The sequence below is a fragment of the Camelus dromedarius genome, chromosome 28 (assembly GCF_036321535.1).
Source record: "Camelus dromedarius isolate mCamDro1 chromosome 28, mCamDro1.pat, whole genome shotgun sequence".
Lineage (NCBI taxonomy): Eukaryota > Metazoa > Chordata > Mammalia > Artiodactyla > Camelidae > Camelus > Camelus dromedarius.
Window position 1 is genome coordinate 17,424,891 of NC_087463.1, and position 24,047 is coordinate 17,448,937.

General features: G+C 32.0%; 1 protein-coding gene across 5 annotated transcripts in view; it reads left to right on the top strand.

Moving 5' to 3' along the window:
- The window catches only part of RELCH (RAB11 binding and LisH domain, coiled-coil and HEAT repeat containing), a 99,962-nt gene that overhangs the window by 66,191 nt on the left and 9,724 nt on the right, over positions 1 to 24,047 (top strand). For 2 of the 5 annotated variants that reach the window (XM_064480388.1, XM_064480390.1), the window contains exons 19-27: positions 772 to 820; positions 2,778 to 2,857; positions 5,937 to 6,043; positions 6,999 to 7,098; positions 11,341 to 11,423; positions 12,218 to 12,281; positions 13,741 to 13,879; positions 17,591 to 17,707; positions 21,260 to 21,348. In XM_064480388.1, coding sequence (XP_064336458.1) covers positions 772 to 820; positions 2,778 to 2,857; positions 5,937 to 6,043; positions 6,999 to 7,098; positions 11,341 to 11,423; positions 12,218 to 12,281; positions 13,741 to 13,879; positions 17,591 to 17,707; positions 21,260 to 21,348 — 828 coding nt within the window. Of the gene's footprint in view, positions 1 to 771; positions 821 to 2,777; positions 2,858 to 5,936; positions 6,044 to 6,998; positions 7,099 to 11,340; positions 11,424 to 11,928; positions 12,012 to 12,217; positions 12,282 to 13,740; positions 13,880 to 17,590; positions 17,708 to 21,259; positions 21,349 to 24,047 lie in introns of those variants that run through there. The other 3 variants (XM_064480389.1, XM_064480391.1, XM_064480392.1) reach the window with 3 other exon arrangements.

Consider the following 24,047-nt stretch of genomic DNA (forward strand, 5'->3'; position numbering starts at 1 on the left):
AAATCATTTTACATTGTTCACTAACTTCTAGTGAGCAAACAAGTATAATTTGATTTTACTGGTATCACTACTGGCAAATATTGTTTGATATCTCCAAAGGAAGTAGCTGTTATTTTTTTTACAAAGGCTATTAGGAGTCCAGTTTAGTATGTAACAGTTAAGTGGTTGACTTCAGTGGCCTGAAATTTGAAATCTGTGATAATGTTAATAGTAAAAAAATTGAAACAAGCATTTGCTCTAACATAAGATTTTAAAATTAAATTCTGTGTTTGATGTTTACAATTAAATTCTGAGGAATTTGAAATAAGAAACTAATCTAAGCAGATGGGTATCACATGATGAATATGTTATTGAATACCCTAAATGAGTGGAATTTTATTTTCATTCCTTTCATATACAGCAAATGTTATTTTCAGTAATTCTAATCATATAATATCTACCTAAATAACCTTTCTGTCATCAAGTTTGGTTTTAAGAGGTAGTAATTTCCAGAATTTAAAATCATCTTGGAAATTATTTTAGTGACTTAAACTAAAGGCCTGCTGACCTGAATTGATTTTTAAAATATTTTATCTCTAAGGGTATTGTTTTCAGTAACTTGACTCTTCTTTTTTCCTATGGCTCTTAAGAATGTTATGTTTTTGACCACTTGAATCAATAGTATATAATGCAAAATAAATGTGTAAATAGTAATAGTAATAGCAGCAGTTGTACACATTGATTGGTCTGTTGAACTTGAGACTTTTTTCATCTTTTCTTTGGGTTGCTTAGGTAAAACCTCAGTTCCAGGAGATTTTAAGGCTGTCTGAAGAAAATATTGGTAAGTTTATGCATTATTACTTTTAAAAAACAATTAAATCTCTTGGCTCCAGAAAAATACTTTATTCATTACATGCAAATTATATAAATAAATTAGCAAGTACAATTAAAAAGGAAAATTTATACTGTGAGGTCCTTGGTTTTACAGCTCTGTCAGATCTAATATCCTTCCCATGAGGTGGCAGTAAGATTACTCTTTGTCAGTTTGATTGTAAATATCTACCTTCACTGTAATCAAACTGACCGAAGGCTGAGCTTCTCAAACTGAGACTTGAACCATTGTAGGTTTGAAGTGGTGTATTCAGCATAGTGAACAGTAGAAAGTAAAGAGCATCCAATTTATAATTAGTTACTTAAAACTTTTAAAAATTAAAACAAATGTAATCAAATAGAATGCAAGATATACATATATGTTTTTAAAATGAAACATGAGATTTTAAAGAAACTACAGGCTTTAATGAGCAGCTCCAGCCCCTCTTTTCATAGTTTTCACTCATCTGTCTTAAGAATTCTAGTTATAGCACCATTGGCGTAAGAACTCATTTATGTGTGGATCTTATGTCCCTGTGTATTTTTTAACTTGGTTGATTTTGAATATATAAATAATTCTTATGTCAGTCCTACCTTAATGGTTTGATTTGAGTGATCTAGAAAACTCCATTTTGGGCTGTCCTCAGAGGTATTTAGAGCATGAATAAATGATTCCTTTTAAGTTTGAAAACAATGAGAGTTTTTGGACAAATGCTTCCCAAAGTTTATATTTAATAGCTTTCTAAAGGGTTTATGTTTGGAATACCTAATAGTTGGTATTATCTTTTTAGTTAGTTATTAATTCTGATGATAAATTAGTAAATAATATTTACGTATTTTGGAAACTGATAGCTTTTAGGATTATTAGCTATGAATATTTAGCTGTTCATATAGGAAGTGATTATTAACCAATGTATATGCAGTCTACATCTATGAATTTAACTTAAGCTTGTTTCTAGCCTCAGATTTACCTCTCAACTCCTACAGTCACACTCAGCCAACATCAGTACTCCCAAAAGAAAAAGTTCCTCTTACCAAGAGACTAAACAAACCTCAAATACTACTAATTGATGTGAAAATGGAATTTTTGCTAAAAATTCCTTCAGGGCATTTTGTTAAATACATCTTTGCAACTCATTTATTTATTACTTTCTGAAAAGAACTTAAAACCATATAAAAAATAAGGGGAAATTGAGTACATAAAAGCAAATGTAAAGCACTTAAAACATTGCCTAAAAATCAATAAATGAGGTGCTATAAATAACTACTCTTATTATCATCTCTGGAACTTTTTGAACATTATCCACACATGCTGCATGAGAAAATCTCTTACATTACATTAGTCAGGCACTAATGTTACAGGCACTCACCTGTGATCGGATGCTTTTCCTCCCCCTGCTTTACTTAGGCTCCCTACTGCGTGAAAATAATCAGGGTTCTGTCCAGCTGAAAATCCTCATACAGGATGCAGGAAGAGTACTGGAAATTAGGTGGTATCCATGTCTGGAAGCAGGTTACATAATGTCTGTCTAGTGCCTCCTGTCAGCTGTGTGCCTTTACGTTTTACTGAATACTGCCAACTGAAAGAATGAATGTATGAAGACCTACTTCAGTGGGCACTTGGGAAAGTCTGAGAGAAAACTCTGATTTCTGATTATGCAAGTAAGAGCAAAGCATCTCATTTGGGTTATTAAAATTTTTCCCATCTATCAAAAATGTTTATGCTAATGGCCCTTGTGAAAGTATTAAGTTTTGTTTTTACTACCACCAGTGGATATATATTTTAATTAAAATATTTTCCAAAGTAATGATAATATTTATTTGTAAGACTTGTAACCGGTTGGAATTTTAAATATAATTTGCATTGTGACTTTTTGCTTTACATTTGTGGCATACTCAGATTTTTAAAATTATTTTAATGATTTTAGATTCCTCAGCAGGAAATGGGGTCCTCACTAAAGCCACAGTCCCCATTTACGCAACAGGAGTCCTTACATGTTATATTCAGGTAAGGGAGAAATTCTTTTACTGGAAAATGTAAAAGCACTTTCTATTGAGAAAGATACCTGATACTATGTCTTTTAATGTGTGTGTGAGTGAAAATGTTACCTGTAAAGGAAAACTATTTATTTATTCATTTTATTTAACAAATAATTTATAGGGGAGAGCATATTTCAATAATAAATCTCATTAAAATCTCGAACGAATTTTAGTGATTCTGTGCTTGAATTTTGTTCAAAGTGTTAGATTGCACTTATTTAACAGTTTCTTCGTGTTTCATTATAATTTTTTTATTAATAACGAAGCACATGTGTTAGATGAAGCAAACTACAAAATGCTATAGAATACTGTTCATCATTTTTAGCAAAGTACTTTTTATTAATACTTTATTATTCTTAATTGTTATTATGTAATAAATTACCCCAAAACATAATGGCTTATTGTAGCCTTTTTATTTGCTCACTGGCTTTGATCAGCTAGGTGTTTCTTCTGCTGGTCTTGCTGGTAATCACTTGTGTTGCTGCGTTCACTTGGTTGGTTGGTAGGAGTCTCAGCTAGGATGGCTGAGCTTCAGTATCCATGTAGTCTTAGGGCCTCTCTCCGTCCACCGGGGCCTCCGGACCGGCAGAGCCAGACTCATTACATGGTGGCTCAAGGCTCCCAGAATTGCAAAAGCAGAATCTGCTAGGCGAAGGCCTGAGCCTCGAATTAGCACATCACTACCACTGCATTCTGTTGGTTAAAGGAAGTCACGGACCCAGCCCAGAGTCAAAAAGAGGGGACTAAATGAGAGCCTGAACCAGCTGTGGTTCACTGGTGGTCACACAGACCACCTCACTCTACTTAATATTGTTTTAAGTAAATAACATGTGATGTGTATTAAGCATATCAGTCACTTTTAAGTGTGAGGCAGTCCCACCAGTGAGGTGAAAATATGGGCTCAAGATAAAGCAATTTATAAAAATTAGAATGTGTAACTCAAACAGGAGGACCTTTTTCCCTGACTTTCCCCCATTAATACCTAACTTCTTTTGCCTTTTGAATTCAAAATACAGCAGTTTATTGCATTCTTCTTCCAAAACAGATTTGAACCATCTTACAATATTAAAATCTAGTTCTACAGCATCAGATGATACTTTGCAATAGAAGCTGCAATTCTGTTACAGTACAATATTCTTTTAAACTTTTCTTTTCTACACTAGTTTCTAAGACTACCTCATAATATAGATACACACAGAATCCCTGTGTTTAGAACATTTTAAATCATGTGACCTTAATAGATTGTCTCTATTGTTCTTAAATTCATGGAGATTAAGTCCTAGCACATTGCCAGGCACAATAGTATGAATGCTATTTTCCTCTTTAATTTTGGAAGCTGTTCCAATATGATAACAGTGTGATGTTGATATTTTTCTCTTTCCATTTTAACATCTGGCAGTTGGTTAGGATATTGATTTTGACCATAAATAGTATTTTAAAGCATAATAAAGTACAAAATACAAAGTTTGCCTCATAGTAGTACCTCAGTGATTTGTTAAATAAGTGAATAAAGGTATATTTTTTGAGTCACTATATGAAATTCAAATATATAAAGAGATAAGAAGTTTTCTGCTAGTCACAAAATGTGAATTGAGGTAGCTGTCACAAATTGCCAGCATTACTTGCTTGAGGAAGCACACACTAGCTGTTAATATTTTTCTTGCTAAACCAAATTTTCTGTTAGGGTAAATCACTGCCCTGTTTGGTAAATAAAAACTATTTTAAATCAAATATACAAGCAGTATTATTGTCTTGAAATTTTTAAATTGAGAAAAAGTATTTTAGTAAATTTTCAAATCAAAGAATCCATGCTCATTTAGAAGTACATTTCATAGCTCTTATTTCACACTTCAGTTTTTTCATTTACAGTTTTCCAAATTTATATATATGCTGTGTTTAATACACAACTAAAAATGGCTGAAATGTCTATTCCAACATAGCTCTGTTGCTGGTTTGTCAGTGTCTAAGTAGACTAGCATTGTATAAAATTGCTGTATCCATCCTTTATTCAGGCTGATCATTACTTTTGTCAATCCATTATCTCCACCGAATTCTAAATTAATCTGACCATGTAGAAAAAAATGGTAGGTGGTAATCCAGTCTTCCTAATGGATCTGTTGATATGTACAGAAGCCGTTTATTGTTGACCTAATATAGCCCTAAAGACAAAAAACCTGACTCTAATTTATTATGTATTTATTTCCTGGTAGAATGTCAGATTCCTTTCCTATACAAATTCAGGTTAATTTAACATTGTTATTTTTTTAACTTTCCAAATTTAGCAGGCTTGCTTTTTCTAACATATTCTTTAGTAAATAGAGTGCTGTGTAAGAAAAAGAAATATTTTCTGATTGTCAAAATAATGGTTTGTTAAAGAAAGATTGAAAAATAAAGATTATTTTTTAATCAAGGGTGCAGCTATTTCCTTTAAGAGCATAATGGTCTATATTTTAGCAAATGTGCAGCTTCTCACCACTAATAATTTCTCAGATATCAATTTTCTACTATTAGGAGAATAAATGTTTTACTAGTTTGTGTTTAACTATTTAGAGCCAAAATTAATGAAAGCTAAAATTGATAAAATAGATTTTAATAAAAGAATATACCTTACTATGTTTTAAACCAGAACTATCTAATCAAACTTTCTGTAGTGATGGAAATACTCGTATCGGTATCTTAGCTATCCAATAAGGTAGCTACTAGTCACACATGTCAGTTAAACAATTTGAATTGTGACCAGTGCAACTAAGGAACTGGATCTTTTATTTTACTTAATTTTTAGCTTAAATTTAAATATAAATAATTACATGTGGTGAGTGGCTACCATATTAGACAGCACAGGTCTAAATCTATGAATCAAGATTGTCTTTGTCCTTGTACCATTGTGATCATAAATATGCTTAATAAATATCTTTAATAAAAATGCTTCCAAAGTAGGATATTTTCCCACTTAATTTGGTAAAATTTTCTAATTATAGATAGGAAATTATCGTTTTAGCACTACTTGATTGCTTGGAAATTCATTATCAGTCTTTTTCCTCTTGTAGGAAGAAGACCGAAAACTGTTAGTTGGATTCTTAGAAGATGTAATGACCTTGCTTTCATTATCTCATGCTCCTCTTGATAGCCTGAAAGCTTCTTTTGTGGAACTGGGGTAAAAATTATAGCTTATAGTTTTTTAAAAGTTATATAAAGTTTTAAAATTGGATTTATAGAGTACATATTTTCAGTCTAAAAAGACTGGCATACACACCAAATCTCTTGGTTTTGAGACAAGATTTTTTTTATTTTTGGTTTTTCGTATTTCTTATTTTCTTATTTTTAATATTTTGTAACCAATTGTAATAAAAGAATGGGGTAAAGAATACAGATATATGTCTTCTTTGAAGCAACTGGAGAAATAAAATCAAGTACAGATTTGAAGAAAATTTAGTATCCCAAAACTGAAAAAGGAGCCGCAAGTGAAAGCCAGCTCACAGGGCTCCTTTTTCTGTTCCATTTGATTTGTTTAGTCCTTCATAATCATATCATCTAGCTGCTTATGTAGTTTTGTCTCATCCTTTCTGAAAACAGACTTTACGTATTATTAATAATACTATCCTACATTTGGACAGTCTTCACAGTCAACTTAAACCCTTCCATACAGGTGATTTGAGTTGTCTTAACTGATCCTACAACAACTATATGGCATAAATAGGACATGCATTGTTTCCCCAGTTTTTATAGATGCAGAAATTAAGACCCACAGATGTTATAACTTACCCATCTGACTCTTAGTCCAGTGTTCTTTTCTCATAAGTAATAAATTTTATTTTATTTTTATAATTTTAACATCTATGCTACTAAAGAGTTGAAATTTCTATCATCATTGCAAATGATGAACCTAAAAGTATAGTTCCTGAATATGCTAAAAGTTTATAGTTTTATAAGGTGATTTCCTTTTTTAAAGAATCTTAGATGTAACATTAAATTGTAAAAAGTAATTCTGTATGTTTTGCCAATATTTTCATTGTTAATATTCCTCATAAATGTAGTATTTTTCAGTACACTAGTAAGATTCTCGTGGTTCTTATGGCTTTCACTTTTAGCATTGATTTTTTTTCTTCCAGTGCAAATCCAGCCTACCATGAGTTATTGTTAACTGTTTTATGGTATGGTGTTGTCCATACTTCAGCACTTGTGAGGTGTACTGCTGCTAGAATGTTTGAGGTATGTGTACAAATGCTTCTCTTGGTTCAGATCATAATGGTTTTCTTTGGAAGAGGTAGTGGGAATATTTCTCAAAAAAGGCTTTTCATACTATGTTATGTTGATTATATTTTATGACGTTGGACAGTATCTAGTTGTGTACTGTGTGATGGGGCAGGAATTTAGCTTTGATATATTTCAGAATGCCTTATTGGTTCCTTGAATATTATTTCCATTTCTCAGAATTTCTTTTAAATCTTACATTAATTTCCATACTATATAAATCTTCCTGACTATTCTGTTTACTGAGGTAAAAGGCTGCCAAAATAAATTGAAACAATACAGGGTATCATTAAAGTTGTAAAATATAGTTGGATTCCATGAGTAACATTTTAAAAATCAGTTATTGCAATTATGGAAATACTTATTTTATTGATTACTCCTACTTCATTATTCCCTCACATATCATATCAGAAGTAACAACATCTCTATACATTAACTGCCCATAGACTTAGAAAAGACCCAAGTGTAATATTAAAACTAGAATACTTACCTTTTTATCCATCATAGAGGAAATTGTGTTATAACCTAGTGTATGTGGGTATATAAATATATATATTTCTGGAACTTGTATTTGAGCACCAAAATTGGTTTAGAGTGTTTCTTACTGCTATTGAATCTTTGCATAAAGCCATACTGCCTGGGTTCAGTGTCTGTCTCTGCCACTTAATGCCAAGGTCAGACTTCTCTGTGCCTTAGTTTCCTCATGTATAAAGTGAAGATGAGAATAATAAGTATCCATCTCAAAGAATTCTTGTTAATATTAAATGAATTAATACTTGTAAAGCCTTTAAAATAGTGTCTGACACATAGTAATAAACGCTTAACAAATGTTAACTATCATTATCACTATTGAGTTCTTTTTTTTAATCTATGCTGTTACCTCACAAAATAATATAATAGTTTAGGAAACATATATTTATCCAAACTAAAATTGTCCCTAATATGCATGTAATTCTTAAAATATGTTAAAGCCTTTCTTTCCATAAGAAGAATTGGACATTTCTTCCCGAATTTCAGAATTTTTACATAATTTAAGATAAATTGCAATCTAAAGAATAGACCACTGATCTATTTAAAATATATACCCTCTGAAACTTTTAAATCTATAAAATATATTTGTGGAATCTAAAGAAAATTCCATTGCTATCGGAAGATTGAAAATTCTCTGTCCATGTTATTCCCAGTTATTATACATATTTGATCAAAAAGCTAATCACATGTTGTTTGTCAAGATAAATGCCAAAATAAAAATTCACTTAGATGTGTAGTGTAAGTTCCTTCTGAGTATAAATAATTTTTAATTATTCAGTATGCTAAAAAGAGTTATTGCCATTAAAAAGTCTTTCCTTAGCCTCCTCTTCCCCTAAAAAGAAAAACGCCATCCTACTTCTATAATCTACTCTTCATAAGACTTTATTCTAAGACCACAAAACCTATTTCTCTTTCTTAAACTATTTGTTTCTAAAATGTATTTATATACTGGTGAAGCATACCATATAAGTGAAAATAATTTAAATGAGTAAAATGAAGCATCCTCCCTTTTTATTTGTTTTTGTATTTTTTCTGCTTTATTTCTTACATGTGGCTTTTACCTGGTTTTGGTTTCTATGTCTTCTCTCAGTGCTGACTGGAAACTATACCTGTGCTTAAGCAGCTTTCAGTGTTCTGTCAGATTGATTATTAATTTCTGAGTCTAATTTGGGAGACTTATTTCAACATTTTTTTCGAATTCATTTATGGTAAAAAAGATTTTTACTGAGCATGCAAGTAAAAGTCATCAGTAGGAAAAATTAAAGTTACCTTGTCAGGGAGCCTTATTTCTGAACAAAATTATGTTAAAAGAATAACTGTTTCATAAGATTTTTGATACTAATGCTTTACAATTTACAATTATGCCTGCTTTGCCCCCAAAATAGGTTAATTCAAAGTAAAAACATATAAAACAGGACACTTAAAATTTAAAATTTTTACAATGTGAGACCAGAAGCTGTTGAGAAGAAAGTAGGAAATGAATACACCAGGAACATAAGATAAGCTACTTAGTGAAATTGAACACTAAATTGAGCTCTGAGTTTTCAGACAAAACGGGGAAACCCAATCAATCATATTATTCTCATTGTTAAGTAAGAGATAATGTATTATTTCTTGATATAGCAAATTATTATTGAAATTGATTTATAAAAGAGACTGTTGTGTGACTTCTAGTGTGACATAATGGATTTCCCAAAAGATACAGGAAAGAACTTCATATAATGATTTCTTACATCAATCATAAGGAAATAAGCAGATAACAATAAGGCAACAGTTAAAAGAAGGCATGGCCTTTTTAAGACAGATGTGACTGAGTCAGTTTTCTAGCTCTACCTCTTTTTGTCTCTGAAGCCCTGGACAAGTTGTTTAACTTCTCGAAGGCTCAGTTTCTTCATCTGTTAAAACATTGATAATAATTGTACTTACTTCATTGGGTTTAAAAAATCAAATGACAGTGTGTATAAAGTGTGTAATAATTGATAGCTCTTAAATTTTGCTTTCTGAGTTTCTAGCTTAGTTAAGAAATTAAACTTAAAAACTCCAGGGCAGTGAAAAATTAACCTGTTCATTAGATTATCCTTTTTTTTTTTTTAATGCTTTTTGGCTGGCACAAGATAGACAGTTCAAGATATACTTTACTGATTCAAATCTAAGCTACCTTATTTATAAAATAATACAGAGAAGAAGAAAGTTTTACTTAATAGTGTTTGAGTTCTTTCCCGTTTCTTTCTTTCTACCTGACATCTGTAATGTTTAAGGTAGTTACAAAAGCTCCTTTGTCATTTTATTCCTTTCCAAATTATCTATGGTTCTGTTGAAATAAAAATATCTCAGAATACTGAAGTATATCTAAGGTGAATCAGTTGTCAAATAGTAACATTATTGTAAAATTAAAATCTTCACGTAAAAAGGAGCTCTGCTCTCTTATGTAGGAGGAATGGCTAACGTGCACACAGTGTTGGGTTTTTGTTACTAAAAATTTCATGGCATCTTCCGTCTTCCATAAGGACTAATTCTGTTACAAAGTGATTAGCATTTAGGGTTAATTTGTGTTTACATTCGGAATTGAGAATGTAGGATTAGGATGTTATCCTTCTCTGTTGAACTCATAAAGTTCAGTGATTTTTATAAAAATAAAACGAATACAGCTCAATATTGTTCTCTTGTTCTGTGATTTTGAGTTCGTTGTTAAGTGAATCATTTTATGATTAGATTATAGAAGTAGGTCTAATTGTGTTCATTTTTTTTTACTTGAGCTTTTAGAGAAATGCAAAACAAAGAACTATTTGTAGTTAACTACTTGGACCAGCCAAAAACATTTTTAATTCCTAATTTCATTTTCCAAATACATCACAAATTTTATATCCTTTTAGTAGTCATAATAATTAAACTCACATTTCTTGAATGCCTAGTCTTTGTCAGACACAATATTTAAGTATATTATATGCAATTAGTAGCACAATGATCCTTTAAGGTAGATGACATTGTCACCATTTTCAGATGAGAAAACTGAGTTTCAAGAGATTATCTAAGGCCACATGACAATAAGTGGAGAGCTAGAGTCTGAACCCAGGTCTGATTCCCACATGAAATAAGTACTTTCACTAGGCTGTACCTTAAGAAAGAAAGCTATGTGATGTAAAAGGTGGGGAATTTTCATATGTGATCTTTAAATTTACTTGCTATAGAACAATCAGAAGCAGTTTAGTGGTGGCTGCCAGCCATTTGAGTTTGGTTTAAAAACAGTACAGTTTGCACTTTGTTGGTCATAACAAAATTATACCAGATTCATTTAAAGAATTTAACCATAGAACCCAGTGTGTCTTTTTTCAGCTTCTCTAAAAACAAGAACAAAAGTAAAACTTTATTTTAAAATGCATTTTAGTTGGACATGGAAACTGCATAGACTATTTGACCAAAAGTACAAACTGCCATTGAATTGGTGACAAACTGTTTTTGGGGACTGCTAGGCTGTTTAAGCTTTATTTTTCTCCTGAGCATTCTCTGCCTTTTTAAAGCACTCTAGTAGCAATATTTGCTTAGCTTCTAATTTTGGTTTTGCTTTTGTGTTTTCTCTCTTTCTCTTGGTTGTTCCTTTCTTCTTCCCGTGGCATTGTGTTTGCTCTTTCCATGCATCACCTGTGAATACCCCCTGTGCTGACCAATCAGCTGTTGGTGAAGGGGGTGAATGAAACTCTGGTAGCTCAGAGGGTTGTTCCTGCTCTCATAACTCTCTCCAGTGACCCTGAAATGTAAGTGTCACCCCTACCTTTCACGTTCAGCGTCCCTTTCGGACTGCGCCTGTCAGGAAATAACCATCAGCTTTTAAATTCATTGAAGAACAGATTTATCTCTTTAAAAGAATAATATTGGATTATGCTTACTTGATTTTAAACTTTATTATACAACTATTCATGTATCCTTTTTTAAGTCAACCTTCACAGTAAGCCTAATGTGAAGGCCATATATTGAAGAATATATTAGTAGTATTAGTCCTCAATAAACATTTCCGAAACTTAAAACGTGCTGATGGACTATTTCTTCCAAGCCAAGAAGGGATGCTCTGCTAATCTCACTAACATGTTGTTACCAGTAAGTATAGTGGCATGAACCAAAGGCTTAACATTTTAATGTCTCGTGTGGGTGACTAAACCAAGAAAGGCCAATGAGTCTGCCTGCCCATCCTCAGTCACAGCTAACCCAGTTCTCATTCCAGTTTACCAAACCATTTTTTATTGCATGTTGACTGGTTTACAGCTGACTCTTCGAGGCATGAGTGAAGCGTTAGTTGACAAGCGGGTTGCTCCGGCCCTTGTTACCTTGTCCAGTGATCCTGAATTGTGAGTTTCACAGACTGCGACCTTAAGTTATCCTGTCTGTCTTTTTGAGCATTCTTCTTGGTCTGCTTTTTTTTAATTTAATTTGTCATTGCTAGAGACTAATACAGTATATTTACCTTGTACTTACTTTGATACATATTTTTTTATAATAATCGGTTTTTTATCTCTAAGAAAGTTTCAGTTTCCTTCTTTTTTAATTCTAACAGCTCTGTCAGGATTGCCACAATTCCAGCCTTTGGCACTATTATGGAAACAGTTATTCAAAGAGAGGTAAGAAATGACTAGAATTTATTTAATCTGTGTACTGTTAAGGTGATGATACCACATTACCATATGGGTATCTAGGGGTTGGGGGCAGGGAGCATCATACCCTTCATTTTATTTCTTAGTTACAAGCTGGAAGAGGATCTTAGTATTTGAAAATATGATAGCCTACCAAAAGTATATTTTTACATCCTAAGGAAATCTCTAGTCTTTCTTCTCAATTAGAAAATTAAGTATAAGCCAACTCTCAGATGTTCTGTTTTAAGCCTATCTGGATATTACAGTTTTGAATAATCCTTCAAACCAGATCTAGTTCCAAAGGCTTCTCTTATCCAGTAGACTTCTGGATAGTCTACATAAATTCCTGATTGCCAGTTTGCATAAATATGAAGACAGGTTTTGTTAGTTTCACAAATGGAGGCTAGAAGGTACCTATATTCTTGTCACTGTCATTACTTTGCCTGACATTGATATCAAGCTGTAAGCCATGTAGACTGGCCTTATCTTTTTGTAGCACGCATCTCTGTGATAACCCTATATCATGCCTGCTTCAGGAGATTACCAAAGTCTTCTTCCCTAAAAGTATATCTCGATTCAGAAACTTGCGATTTAATTTTAAGTTTGTTAGGTTCTATCTGCAAATTAACTCTAGAGCACTTCTCAAAATTGGTATCAGAATTTTATCCTTTATTATCACATTGGATATGCCCTTATACAATGAAAAACCCTGTACATGAGAAAATAAGTTATTTGTGGACATATTACTTAGCCACTTAAATGGAAGACAAGGTTTTCCATCTCATAGACATTTTACCCTATATATGTGTGTGTGTGTGTGTGTGTATCTATATGTGTATGTATAAATTGTTTTGTAAAATTTTTTATCATAAAGATTTCTTATAACAAAAATTAAACAACTTTGTTAGTCGTGGGAAAAAGTGTTTTCTGTTTTTTCACTTACATGTTTCACTGGTGGAGCGAAAAAAAAGAACACATCTTTTTGCAAAGCTTGCAGTCTTGGCAGAATTTCAACATGTTCTTAAATCCTAAAATAAAAATGTCTTTTAGGGAAATATGAGTAAGATGTAAGTCATTAATGACTCATTGCTTTCAGAAGGTGAATAAGTGGGTAACTTATGCTATGATTTTTTAAGAATTATAATTTAGATACAACATCATCATAAATCTATCTTTTTTCCTAAATATTGTGGGGTCTTTTTTTGTTTTTTTACAGTCTGTCAGGGAATATTTGTGTTTTTAAAAAACAAAAAATGAATTAACAAGCATAAACAAAAATGTAAAACCTTTTCTGTGCCAGAAGACTAAACAAGTACTTATTTAACTCAAAATTTCTATTATTATGTTGATATAAGTCATTTGAATCCAGTGCTGGAAGCCATGTTTTATGTGTATCTTTCTCTTTAATAACGCCACTCAATTTGACTGTATAATATTCAATTTTAAGTTGCTGGAAAGAGTGAAAATGCAGCTGGCTTCTTTCCTGGAAGATCCTCAGTATCAAGACCAGTATTCTTTGCATACAGAGATCATAAAAACATTTGGTAGAGTTGGGCCTAATGCAGAACCAAGGTTCCGAGATGAGTGTAAGTTGCATTTTTCTACCTTTTTTCCTGAATTACAATGTAAGAGCAAAGCCAGAAGCTTCTCTGAGGATTTGTTGTCTGTTAAAGCCTTTCTACACTTTATCTTTCACATGTTGAAAGTTGAAAATGAAACAAGTTTGTTACTGTGGATTGATCAGTGTCACTAATACTGAATGGTTTCTTATGCTACATAGAGATTGCTATAGACATGTGAAAAGTAACTCGTAAACAATTTCAAGTTATTTTTTAAAATTCTTAACTATTAATTTCAAAATACTGTTTTTCTTATATGTAGAACTTTTATTTAATTTATTTTTAAGGACTTTTTTTTTGTGTTTCTTGACACATTCTTATGAAAGATAAGCATTTCTTCCTCTTAGAATGCCATTCCATTGTTTTGTATTAAAACATGGCTTATACTAAATGATCTGCAAGATTATCTGCTTAAGTATTTTCTCTGGTTTCTTTAGGATCACTTTTACTGTGGGACTCAGCCTTTAAGACACGGATTTCTTTGATTGGCATCAAAGTATCCAGTAATTTTTACTCCAAAAGCCTAACAGTTGTCACTGTTATGCTTTAGTTCTTTTATTTTTAGCAATTTGACATGCTCTAGAAAGGACAAGTTTGGCTTCTTAAGTCAGTTTGGTTTCTAGTACAAAATTGGATTCTCCCATAGACTAGTTATTGTATATCCAACTTGTTATTTTTAAGATAAGAGTTATCGACAAAAAGTAGTCAGGATTTGGACTGCAGTGTTCAAAATTTGGTCAGTTGAGTGCATTAACATTTATTGAGCTACAGAAACACAATCACGAGATTATTTTTCAGTGGGTAATAGTGTTGGTAGCGTGAGAAGAAAATAATAATATTTCGCAATTAGTTAACAGAAAGGTTTGGTATTTTAGTTAGCAGTAGGGATAGTTCCTCATCACAGTAACATAAGATTTACAGGTGATTTGACTAACTCTTTTGAGGCTGTAGTTGCTTTGAAGTGAGGAAAATAAGTCTTGGTTGTTGGATTAAGGAATAAGCTAATAGGCAATAGGTCTTGGTGGTTGTCATGTTGAGATAGTAACTCTCTAAAACATGATCTAACCTTTTTATGTACATTCAAAAGGAAGATTTATGCATCACATGGAAAAAAGAAATTTTCTTTTCATAATGGTCCCAAAGTAACGATTAATATTTGACTTGAGAAAAGACTGAGAATATAAGTTTTTACTACTTAAATAAGTGTAGTAGACCATTATCTCTGAGGCCTTCTACAACTTACTGTATACCCACAAGTATGTCTTATACAATCTTTCTTCACATTCTGGCACAACCAGACTTTTTTTTTTTTTTTTAAGATAAAAACATTTTTTTCTTCTGTATTTACTCCTCAGTCAATTGGCTTCCCTTTTGCTTTAACACTTTGGCCTGAGGAATTTAATGTCCTGTATTAATAAGACTAATGGTAGACAAAGTAGAACCCATATTGACAAGGGTGCTGTATTGTTATCTGTCTGTATTTCCAGATAATTCCAGTTAGGAGTTTAGAGAAAGGACAGAGAATTGCTGGGTGGTAATGTCTTCCTTGGAGTGGCATTTTTGGATATTTGCCTCTCTTTTTCTTAGAGAATACAAGACTTTGGTTCATCCAGTGTCCTTTCATCTTTCCCAGCTCTTAGTTATTACAGGACCTTTTGGTCTGTTTTATCTCAGGAGACATTTATGTTATCCAGAGCATAAAACAATTTTGACTGTTTGTTTTCCATTTCTTTAACTTTTTAAGACTGTCTGAAAATATTAAATCATACATTGGAGATTTTCTAACTTGGCAATTTTACATTTTAGATCAGTTTTTTTCAAAAGTCCCTTATTTTAGATCTGATCCCATTTACAAAAAGAGATGACAAAATTCACTTCACTTTTGCTGTTGGATCTACCCCAGAATATTTTTTGAAAGTTTATTAAAATCTATTTTTATAAAGTCTCCCATTGATTTATCTTTATTTTGTTTGCGGTTTTGAATCTTTGTCCCATCTGCCCTTAAGAGAAAGGCTTCTGAAGTGGCCTTATGTTGTGTATTTCCTATTTTCCTTGCCCACCAAAGGTCAGTTGTAGAATTACTCACATCTAGGTTAGTAAATCTTTTAACCATTTATCTCTATCTGAGAGGTTAACAATTAAGTGAATTAATTGGTAAGATGTGGTAGCCCAGGATAATACATATATAATGAAGTATTGAATTCTGTAGTAAATTTCTGTTTATCTTCTGAGATTTAGGAAGATCTTTAATTATAGCCTTTAACTTTCTCTACAATTTAAAGTAACTTGTATAGGTTTGTTTTCTAGTTAAGCAGTTTTAAGAGGGTATTACATAATGTGGTTGTTGAATTTCTGAGAAAAACATTGAGGAAAGGATTGCTTGTGTAGGAAATCAGAGAAGGAGCAGAATCAATAAAGAAGCCGTGTGTTTATAGATAAAGAAGTATAGGGAAGGTAAGTTTCAGAAGGTTTGGGCAGAAATGAAATAGAGAATCTTAAAGAGACTAACTTATAGCCACCATTTTGTTGAGACCTCAGCATGCCAATTGATGAATTGGAGTTTCAGTGAATTCATTGGGATTTCAATGAATATTTAGAGTTTTCTGTCTCCTAATTATTTTTTTAGAGCACCTCTAAAGTATGTAGTTATTATTAATTTTGACAAGTCACAAAGTCCCCTAAAAATGACCATTGTTGTCCTAAGTTTTTGTGGAGTTTTTTGCCATTTACTAAGTAAGCATAAAAGTTGTAATTATAGTGCTGGTTTATTGAGGAAGCAGGAGATTTTTCTAAAAAGATACTGTATCTTAAAGATATACAAAGTCAGTGTAAACATGAAAGAAGTCAGTGCAGTTGGTCAGAAGTATGTGCTTATGAATGCTGTTTTGGGTTCTCCAACAAACCAGAATCTATAAAGGGACCATGATTATCAACAATTTGACAATCTCTGACCCTGGCCATTTCTCCAAGAAACCCTGGTTTTGGTAGGAAATGATACTTAGAAAACACAACCTTAGGCAGTAGGGGTGCTCATTGCTACTGAAATGGTTACCATTTCTTGGGCCATCACTTTTATTTTAGCAGTGTGCTGCTTTATTTTTTAAATTTTACACCATTCATTGAAATATAAGATACTGAGCCCATTGAGTGACTTGAAAACTCAGACACCGGTGCTACTTGACATTGGTCTTTGCTAAGAACTTGAAAAACTAAAGCTAATAATAGTTTTATGAAGTAGTGAAATAATTTGATGTTGAAACAAGAATAAGTATACTTTATTTATATCTTTTTTTAATAGCAACAGTAATACCTGATTTTTATAAACTTATTTATAAAGATGATAATAACACAAGAGGTAGGTTGTTTACATTTGTTTATTTGGTTTTCATATTTCAAATTGGGAAATTTAATTGCAGTGAAGCCAAATGACCTGTGTACATCCTCATAAATAGGTTATAATGGCATGCTATAATTTATTTCTCCCAAATCCTAGATCTTTATTCTGTGAAAAACGTGCTTTTTTTCTGAATAAGAAAAGCAAGTGTAAGATGTGGGTAGTCTTTTAAAATCATCCCAGAATTAAAATAAAATTTTATAAAATAAACTGAAAATTTGTTTTTTTAAATTTATAAGTATGTTTTAGATTAAAATGTAACAATTTTTTTTTTCTTTTTTCAGTTGTCATACCACATTTGCATAAGTTAGCCTTGGTGAACAACTTACAAATTGTGGATTCTAAAAGACTGGATATTGCTACCCATCTTTTTGAAGCCTACAGTGCACTTTCCTGTTGTTGTATCCTTGCTTTATTAATGTGTATCTATATTTATATAATAAATCTTAACAGTGAACCTCAGTTGTTAAAGATTGAGAAGTAGAATTTTTTCCTTCAAGTTAACTAAGAAGTAGTTACGTAGATTAAAAATTTGAGTTGATTTGCCCCACTCCTTATTCTAGCCATCTCATAATTTTAAAAGGTAACTTTAAGTCCTCTGTGTTTATATGTTCTGTAGTTTTAAAAACATTGACTCAAATTTTATCTGTGTTAATCAGCTATATAACCAAGCAAGCAATAAGTGTCCTGGTGTTCATTTTCAACAACTGTTTAACTGTCTTTATGATACTATGAATATCTCTTGGCGAGATATCACCCATTGGAAAAATACAGTGCGACTATGGTTAATCATTTGCGTGATGGTAGAACTGGAGAACCTCAGAGGTCATCTAACCCATGTCAACCACTACATTTTATATGTGATTAAACTGAAGCTTAAAGACATTAGTGACTTCTGTTTTTTATAGTTAAAAGCAAAACTGTGACTAGAACAACAAACTTAAGCTATCCTGTTAAATGTTCTCTTTACTATCCTAGACCTAGTAAAAAAGAAGGAAGTAAAGATAAGGATTGGTAGAGTAAACTCCAGCTTTTGGGCTCTCCCATTAAAAGCCAGAATAGCTCAAGAAAGGGGAAATAAGAGATTGAAACAGGAGTTAAAGCCTTAACACTCAGATGTAACTGTAAAAGTACATGCTAGACAACATACTCTAAGGATTATGATTTTGACAAAAAAAAAAAACAGTAGAAAAAGTAGAAATATAATGCTGTCTGTTAAGGAGCTATTTGTCCTTTTAGAAATGTTAAAACTTGAAATTGGATATGCAGTTGAGAACACTTCATTTTGGGAATATTCTACAAATTACCTATTCACGTGGATGATATAAGCCACTTTTTTATAATACAGATTATAAAGTGAGCAGAGGAACCGTATTTTGATAATTTTGTCTCAACCATCCATGTATCTTCTATATGTTTAATTCCACTAAAAGCAGAACTTACTATCATTCCTGATTTATCATGTTGGCATTTTCAACTTAGAGAAAATAGAGGAAGCAAAAAGAGGAAGTGATAATTCTGAATTAGCAAGGAAGAACTCTTCAGTAATGGAGAAGTGACAGGACCTTTACAAGAAAGTAATAATGGCGTGTCAGAATCTGGCATGTCAAAGAAAGAAAGCATTAATGTTTATTTATACCTGTTACCTAAACTTTGTGAAACTACATGTTTAAAACCTTAAGTGAAAGTTTGTATAAAATCTTATATAGCAGGGAGTTTCTAAAGGAATATGCCTCAGGAAAAGTGGGAAAGTCAAAAGATCAAAAATTTAGCTCTATAAACCGAATTTTCCAAGTAGACAAGACAGTGGTTTCTAAAGAGCATAAAAGTCTGTGTAGAAGGAATATTACTGTATATTTAGGTATATACAGAATATTACTAGAGGAAATATGGTAAAAAGCCTTTGTACTAATACAGTAAGGGGAAGAGGCATGCTAACAATAGGCCCTGTTCAAGTACTGAAAGTGTTAGTTCTGTGTGAGTCAGAACTTGTACTTGTATCAACAGGGTGGTATGCACTAATAAATAAATTCTGCTGTTCCATTGCATCCTGAGCTGATAAAACACAAGAGTATTCTTTTCAGTACGACATCATATTTTAATAGGGACACAGAAAATCTATATGGTTTAACATTCAGCATAGTATTAAGTCAAGAAATCATGTTTAGGAAAAATCTGAAGGACTTTATAAATGTTTAACCTGGAAAAGAAATGACTTAAGGATGAAAAGATAATTTGAGAATTACTTTAAAGATTGTTGTATAGGAAAAAGATTAGGCATACTGTTGTGTAACTAAGGTGCAGAGCAAACACTAACAAGCAGAGGTCACAGAGAGGCCTATTTTGTTTATAAGAAAAACTTTCTAACTGAGCTGTCTAAAAGTGCAGTGATCTCCCTTATGAAACAGTGAACATCTTGTCCCTGTCAGCAGTCAGAGGCCTTATGACCATCATTCACAGATGAGGTAGAGGTGATTCCTGACATCAGATAGGATTAAATAGCCTCTAAGTTTCCAGCCCCTAAGAAAGATTGTGGGATTCCTTGGGGAAAAGGACCAACAGTAAGTAGAGAGAGAGGAAAGTGTCTTCCCTCTCACCTCCAAATAAGGCCATTTTCAGCTTCTCAATCCATGCCCAAATTTCTGTAGATCAGACTCTTAACTACTAATCCAAAGGTCACTCACGGATGTATCTTGGTGATACTTTCCCATACTCAGAAAATAAGACTACGTAGCCATTAGTTGCAGACCTCTATATATCTTACAGGGATTTAGTTCAACCAAATGATGTCTATATTTTTATAACTGCCTGTTTATAAGTCACTGCCTATTTATTATAGGAGCTTTATCTACAAATAGTATTTACTTATAACTATATTTTCAAGCCATAGTTATATAGATTTTTTACTTAATGGAGTTTATTGTAATTTTTTTTTCAGAAAGACTAATGCATCTTTATGAGGGAACTCATTTACTGCCATTTTTGCTTTAATATGGTATAATATTAAGTAAGAACTATTTTTAAATAGCTAACAACTATGATAGATGAGAATGTGTCAGAATTGATGTGAATAAACAAGGTGAATTGTTTTCTCAAGAAATATATCTGCTTTCCTGATTCCTTTCAATGTCAAGATAATCAACTAAAATTCATATGGCTAGGAGATGTAAGTCGTACTTAACTTACATTATTACAGCAAAAGCTGTCTTGCCCAATTCAATCAGGACCAATAGTAGGTCAGTTTAACAGAATGGCTAAAGTAAGAAATCAGGAAAATGGTATATACCTAAGATAACTTATTTTAACTTAAAATACATAAATGTAATTTCTTTTACCAATCTTTTGATGTAGGACTGGGGCATTTCTTTTGTGAGTCTACTGATTAAACATCATCTTTCTTAGATAAACCACATTAATAATACAATTGTCTATGAATTTCAGCTTAAGTTTCTTTAAAGAGAATCCAGAAACATTTGTGATACTGGGTACAGCATTTTTCTAGATTTTTATATTTTTCTTAATTTTTAACAGTTGTCTTATATACACAATTAAACAGCAGTGTTTTAAGCAACTGGCCTTTATCAATTTTTCCAAAACCTTTAACTTGGGTTGTGGTGGAGACTTTAATTTTCCTACTTTTCATTCTCATTTAAACATCCAATTAAATTACATGATTTAGTTTTCACCCTTATTATTTCATATGTTTTTAATTACATATTATGTAATTAAATTATGTGCTTTTAGTACCGTAACAAAGAGATTTGTGGGAATAAACACAGTTGACTCTCGATAAGGAACTAATTCAACAAATAAGGATCGTGCTGAGGGAAGCCTCTTTGGTCTGAGTGATCGGCGTGCCATAGCCATCATTTAAGAGAGCTGCTGCTTTTGTATTCTTCTGTAGTTGTTGGACCTACCAGTTTGTTTTATGTCCTTAACTACCTTGTCTCAAGTCATTTCAGAGGAGTTAATGGTTAATCACTTTTTGCCTGGTCTCAGATGTTTACGCATTGACATGGAACATCTTTCTCCAGAGCATGAGGTAAGCTACTGTGATAATTAAGCCACTGTGATTATCAGTGCCGTGTTCATGTGTTTTAGTATCTCCTATACAGACTTTTATTCCTTTGTGTGACATGTGACTATGATATACTGTGCTTAATTTTTAAAAATCTAATTCAGTGTCATTTTATGGATTTTTTTACTAGTTACAAGATCTTAAGCAACTCCTTTAACATCTTTGAGTCTCTGTTTAGTTCTCTAAAGTAGGGATAATGTACTCTCCTTTGCTGAATATAATTAGAATTTAATAAGAGAATGTACGTGAAATACTTTTTATCTATAAAATGCTATGCAGTATTTCTCTGACCATCAACTTTCTTAGAAACAAAATTTCTGTTTTGTCTCCATTTTCTCATAACTCTTTTCATTCTATTTTCCTGTTTCCTCTAAAACCCTGTTTATCATTTATTTCCTATTCCGTATCTTCAACCTGTTTTTCTATCAACTTTTCTTTAACCTATTATCATGTTTGACTCTCCCCTCTGAAACAAAACAGAACAGAACAAAAACAAAATCTTCCCTCCCTCCCTCAAATCTCTTTTCCCTCCCACCAGTCTACACTCACTCTCTGAACTTCCACACTGTCTGTTGGTACATTATATTTACTGCCATCACACTAATCCAACAAAACTTCTACTTCTAAGATCACTGGTTATCAAAGTGCTAGCCTGAAAGGACACTTTTCAGACTTGATAGGAGTGTAAAGGAGTATATACCCTTTTTGTCCATATCTTTGTCAACACTTGGTATCCATAGACTTTTTAAATTTGGTAGCTATAAAGTGGTATCTCATTACGGTTTTCATTTGCAGTTCTCTGATTATTGTCAAACTTGAGCCTTCTTTGTATGTTTACTGACTAGTTGTGTGCATTAATCAAAGCCTATTTAGGTTTTTTGCCTATTTTTCCCATTTGGGGTTGACTTTTTTACTCTTCTTTGAAGTTTGTTATATAACCAGAAAACCAGTATTCTGTCAGTTTTGTGTTTTATGAATATCTTCGTCCAATTTGTGATTTTTTTTTTCACATTTTTGGCTGGTTTGAACACTTGATTTTTTTTTTTTTTGATTGATCATTTCCAAAACATTATCTCCTTTCTTCTTAAAATGTTTAATGTTACAGTGTCACAATCAACTTCTTAATCCATCTAAAATTGGTTTTTATGTATGGTGTGAAGTAGTGCTTCAGTTACATTGTTTTCAATACAGGTAACCAGTTGTCTCATTATTGTTTATTGAACAGTTTGTCATGTCTTTACTGATTGGCAGTGCCACCTCTGTCATAAATGGAATTTCCATGTATGCCTGTGTCTGTTATTAGGGAACATTCTTTTCCACTGGTCTCTTCCTCAATTATTGTAACATTGATACACTGTCTTCATTACAGTTACCTTGTTAAGTCCTGAAATCTAACAGGGCAAGTCCAGCACTCTATCCTTTTTTAGAGCTGTTCATGACCTGTAGCTTTTTAATGCAAATTTTAGCGTGATCTTGGTCATGCTAAAATTTATCTTGATCTTTTCAGGTTCCAAGAAAGATTTCATTCAGGTTCTGGTTGAAATTGAATTGATTCTATAAACTAATTGGAGGAGACATCAACCTCGTGATTTTGAATCTTTCTATTCAGGACATACTGTATCTTATATTTATTTAGATCTCCTTCAGTTTCTTTCAATAAAGTTTTATAATTTCATCTGAAAAAATTGTCACCTTGTAGCTATGATGTTATAATGTTACCTTTTTTAGGATTATATGTTTTTTAACCCTTTTTTCCTGGTGTGTAGAAATACATATTAAGTATGTTCAGCTCATGTCTGGCCAACTTGAGAAACTTTATTATTAATTCTAATAATAAAATGTCTCTTGTTTGTGTGTATGTTTCAAATGTAGAGAAGTCATCTGTAAATAATATATTCTTTTCTAATACTTTCACTTTATTTTTTCCCTTTTCCTTATAATAGGATCTATATTGCTATCCCTTTTTAACTTCTGACATTCACTTGTTCCTTGCTTTCTTTATAAAATAGTTTTGATAGTTTATCAGTTTTATTAATCTTTTCAAATATTGAACTTTTGGCTGTGTTGATTTTTCTGTTTGTTAGTTTCATTATTTCTATTTTCATCTTTATTTCCTTCTGCTTTCTTTAGGTTTGATTTTTTTTTATTTTCCTGTTTTTCTAACTCCCTAAAGGAGGAAGCTTAGGTTATTTACTTACTAACTTTTCTGGTACATGAATTAAAGGCTCTAAGTATTCATTCCTTTAGCTGCATCCCATGCATTTGCTGTGTTGCAGCTTCATTATCATATAGTTTAAATTAGATTCTCATTTCTTTTCTTTATTGATCCATGGATTTTGTTCAATAAGGTGAAGGCAGTTAATTTTATGATTCAGTTCTCCTACATTTGTATCAACTTTTTGCGATCTGCTTGTTCTAACAGCTATTGAAAGACGTTAAAGTTATGATTGGGAGTTTTCTATTTCTCCTTTTTTTTTTCCTTTTTGCTTTGTATATTTTATAGATGCCCTTTATCAGGTTGAGGAAGTTAGCTTTTATTGCTAGTTCGTTGAATATTTTTATCATGAAGGGGTGTTGGATATTGTCAAATGATTTTTGTGTGTCAGCTGAGATGGTCACATGGTTATTGGTTTTTATTCTCTTACAATGTTTTATATTAATAG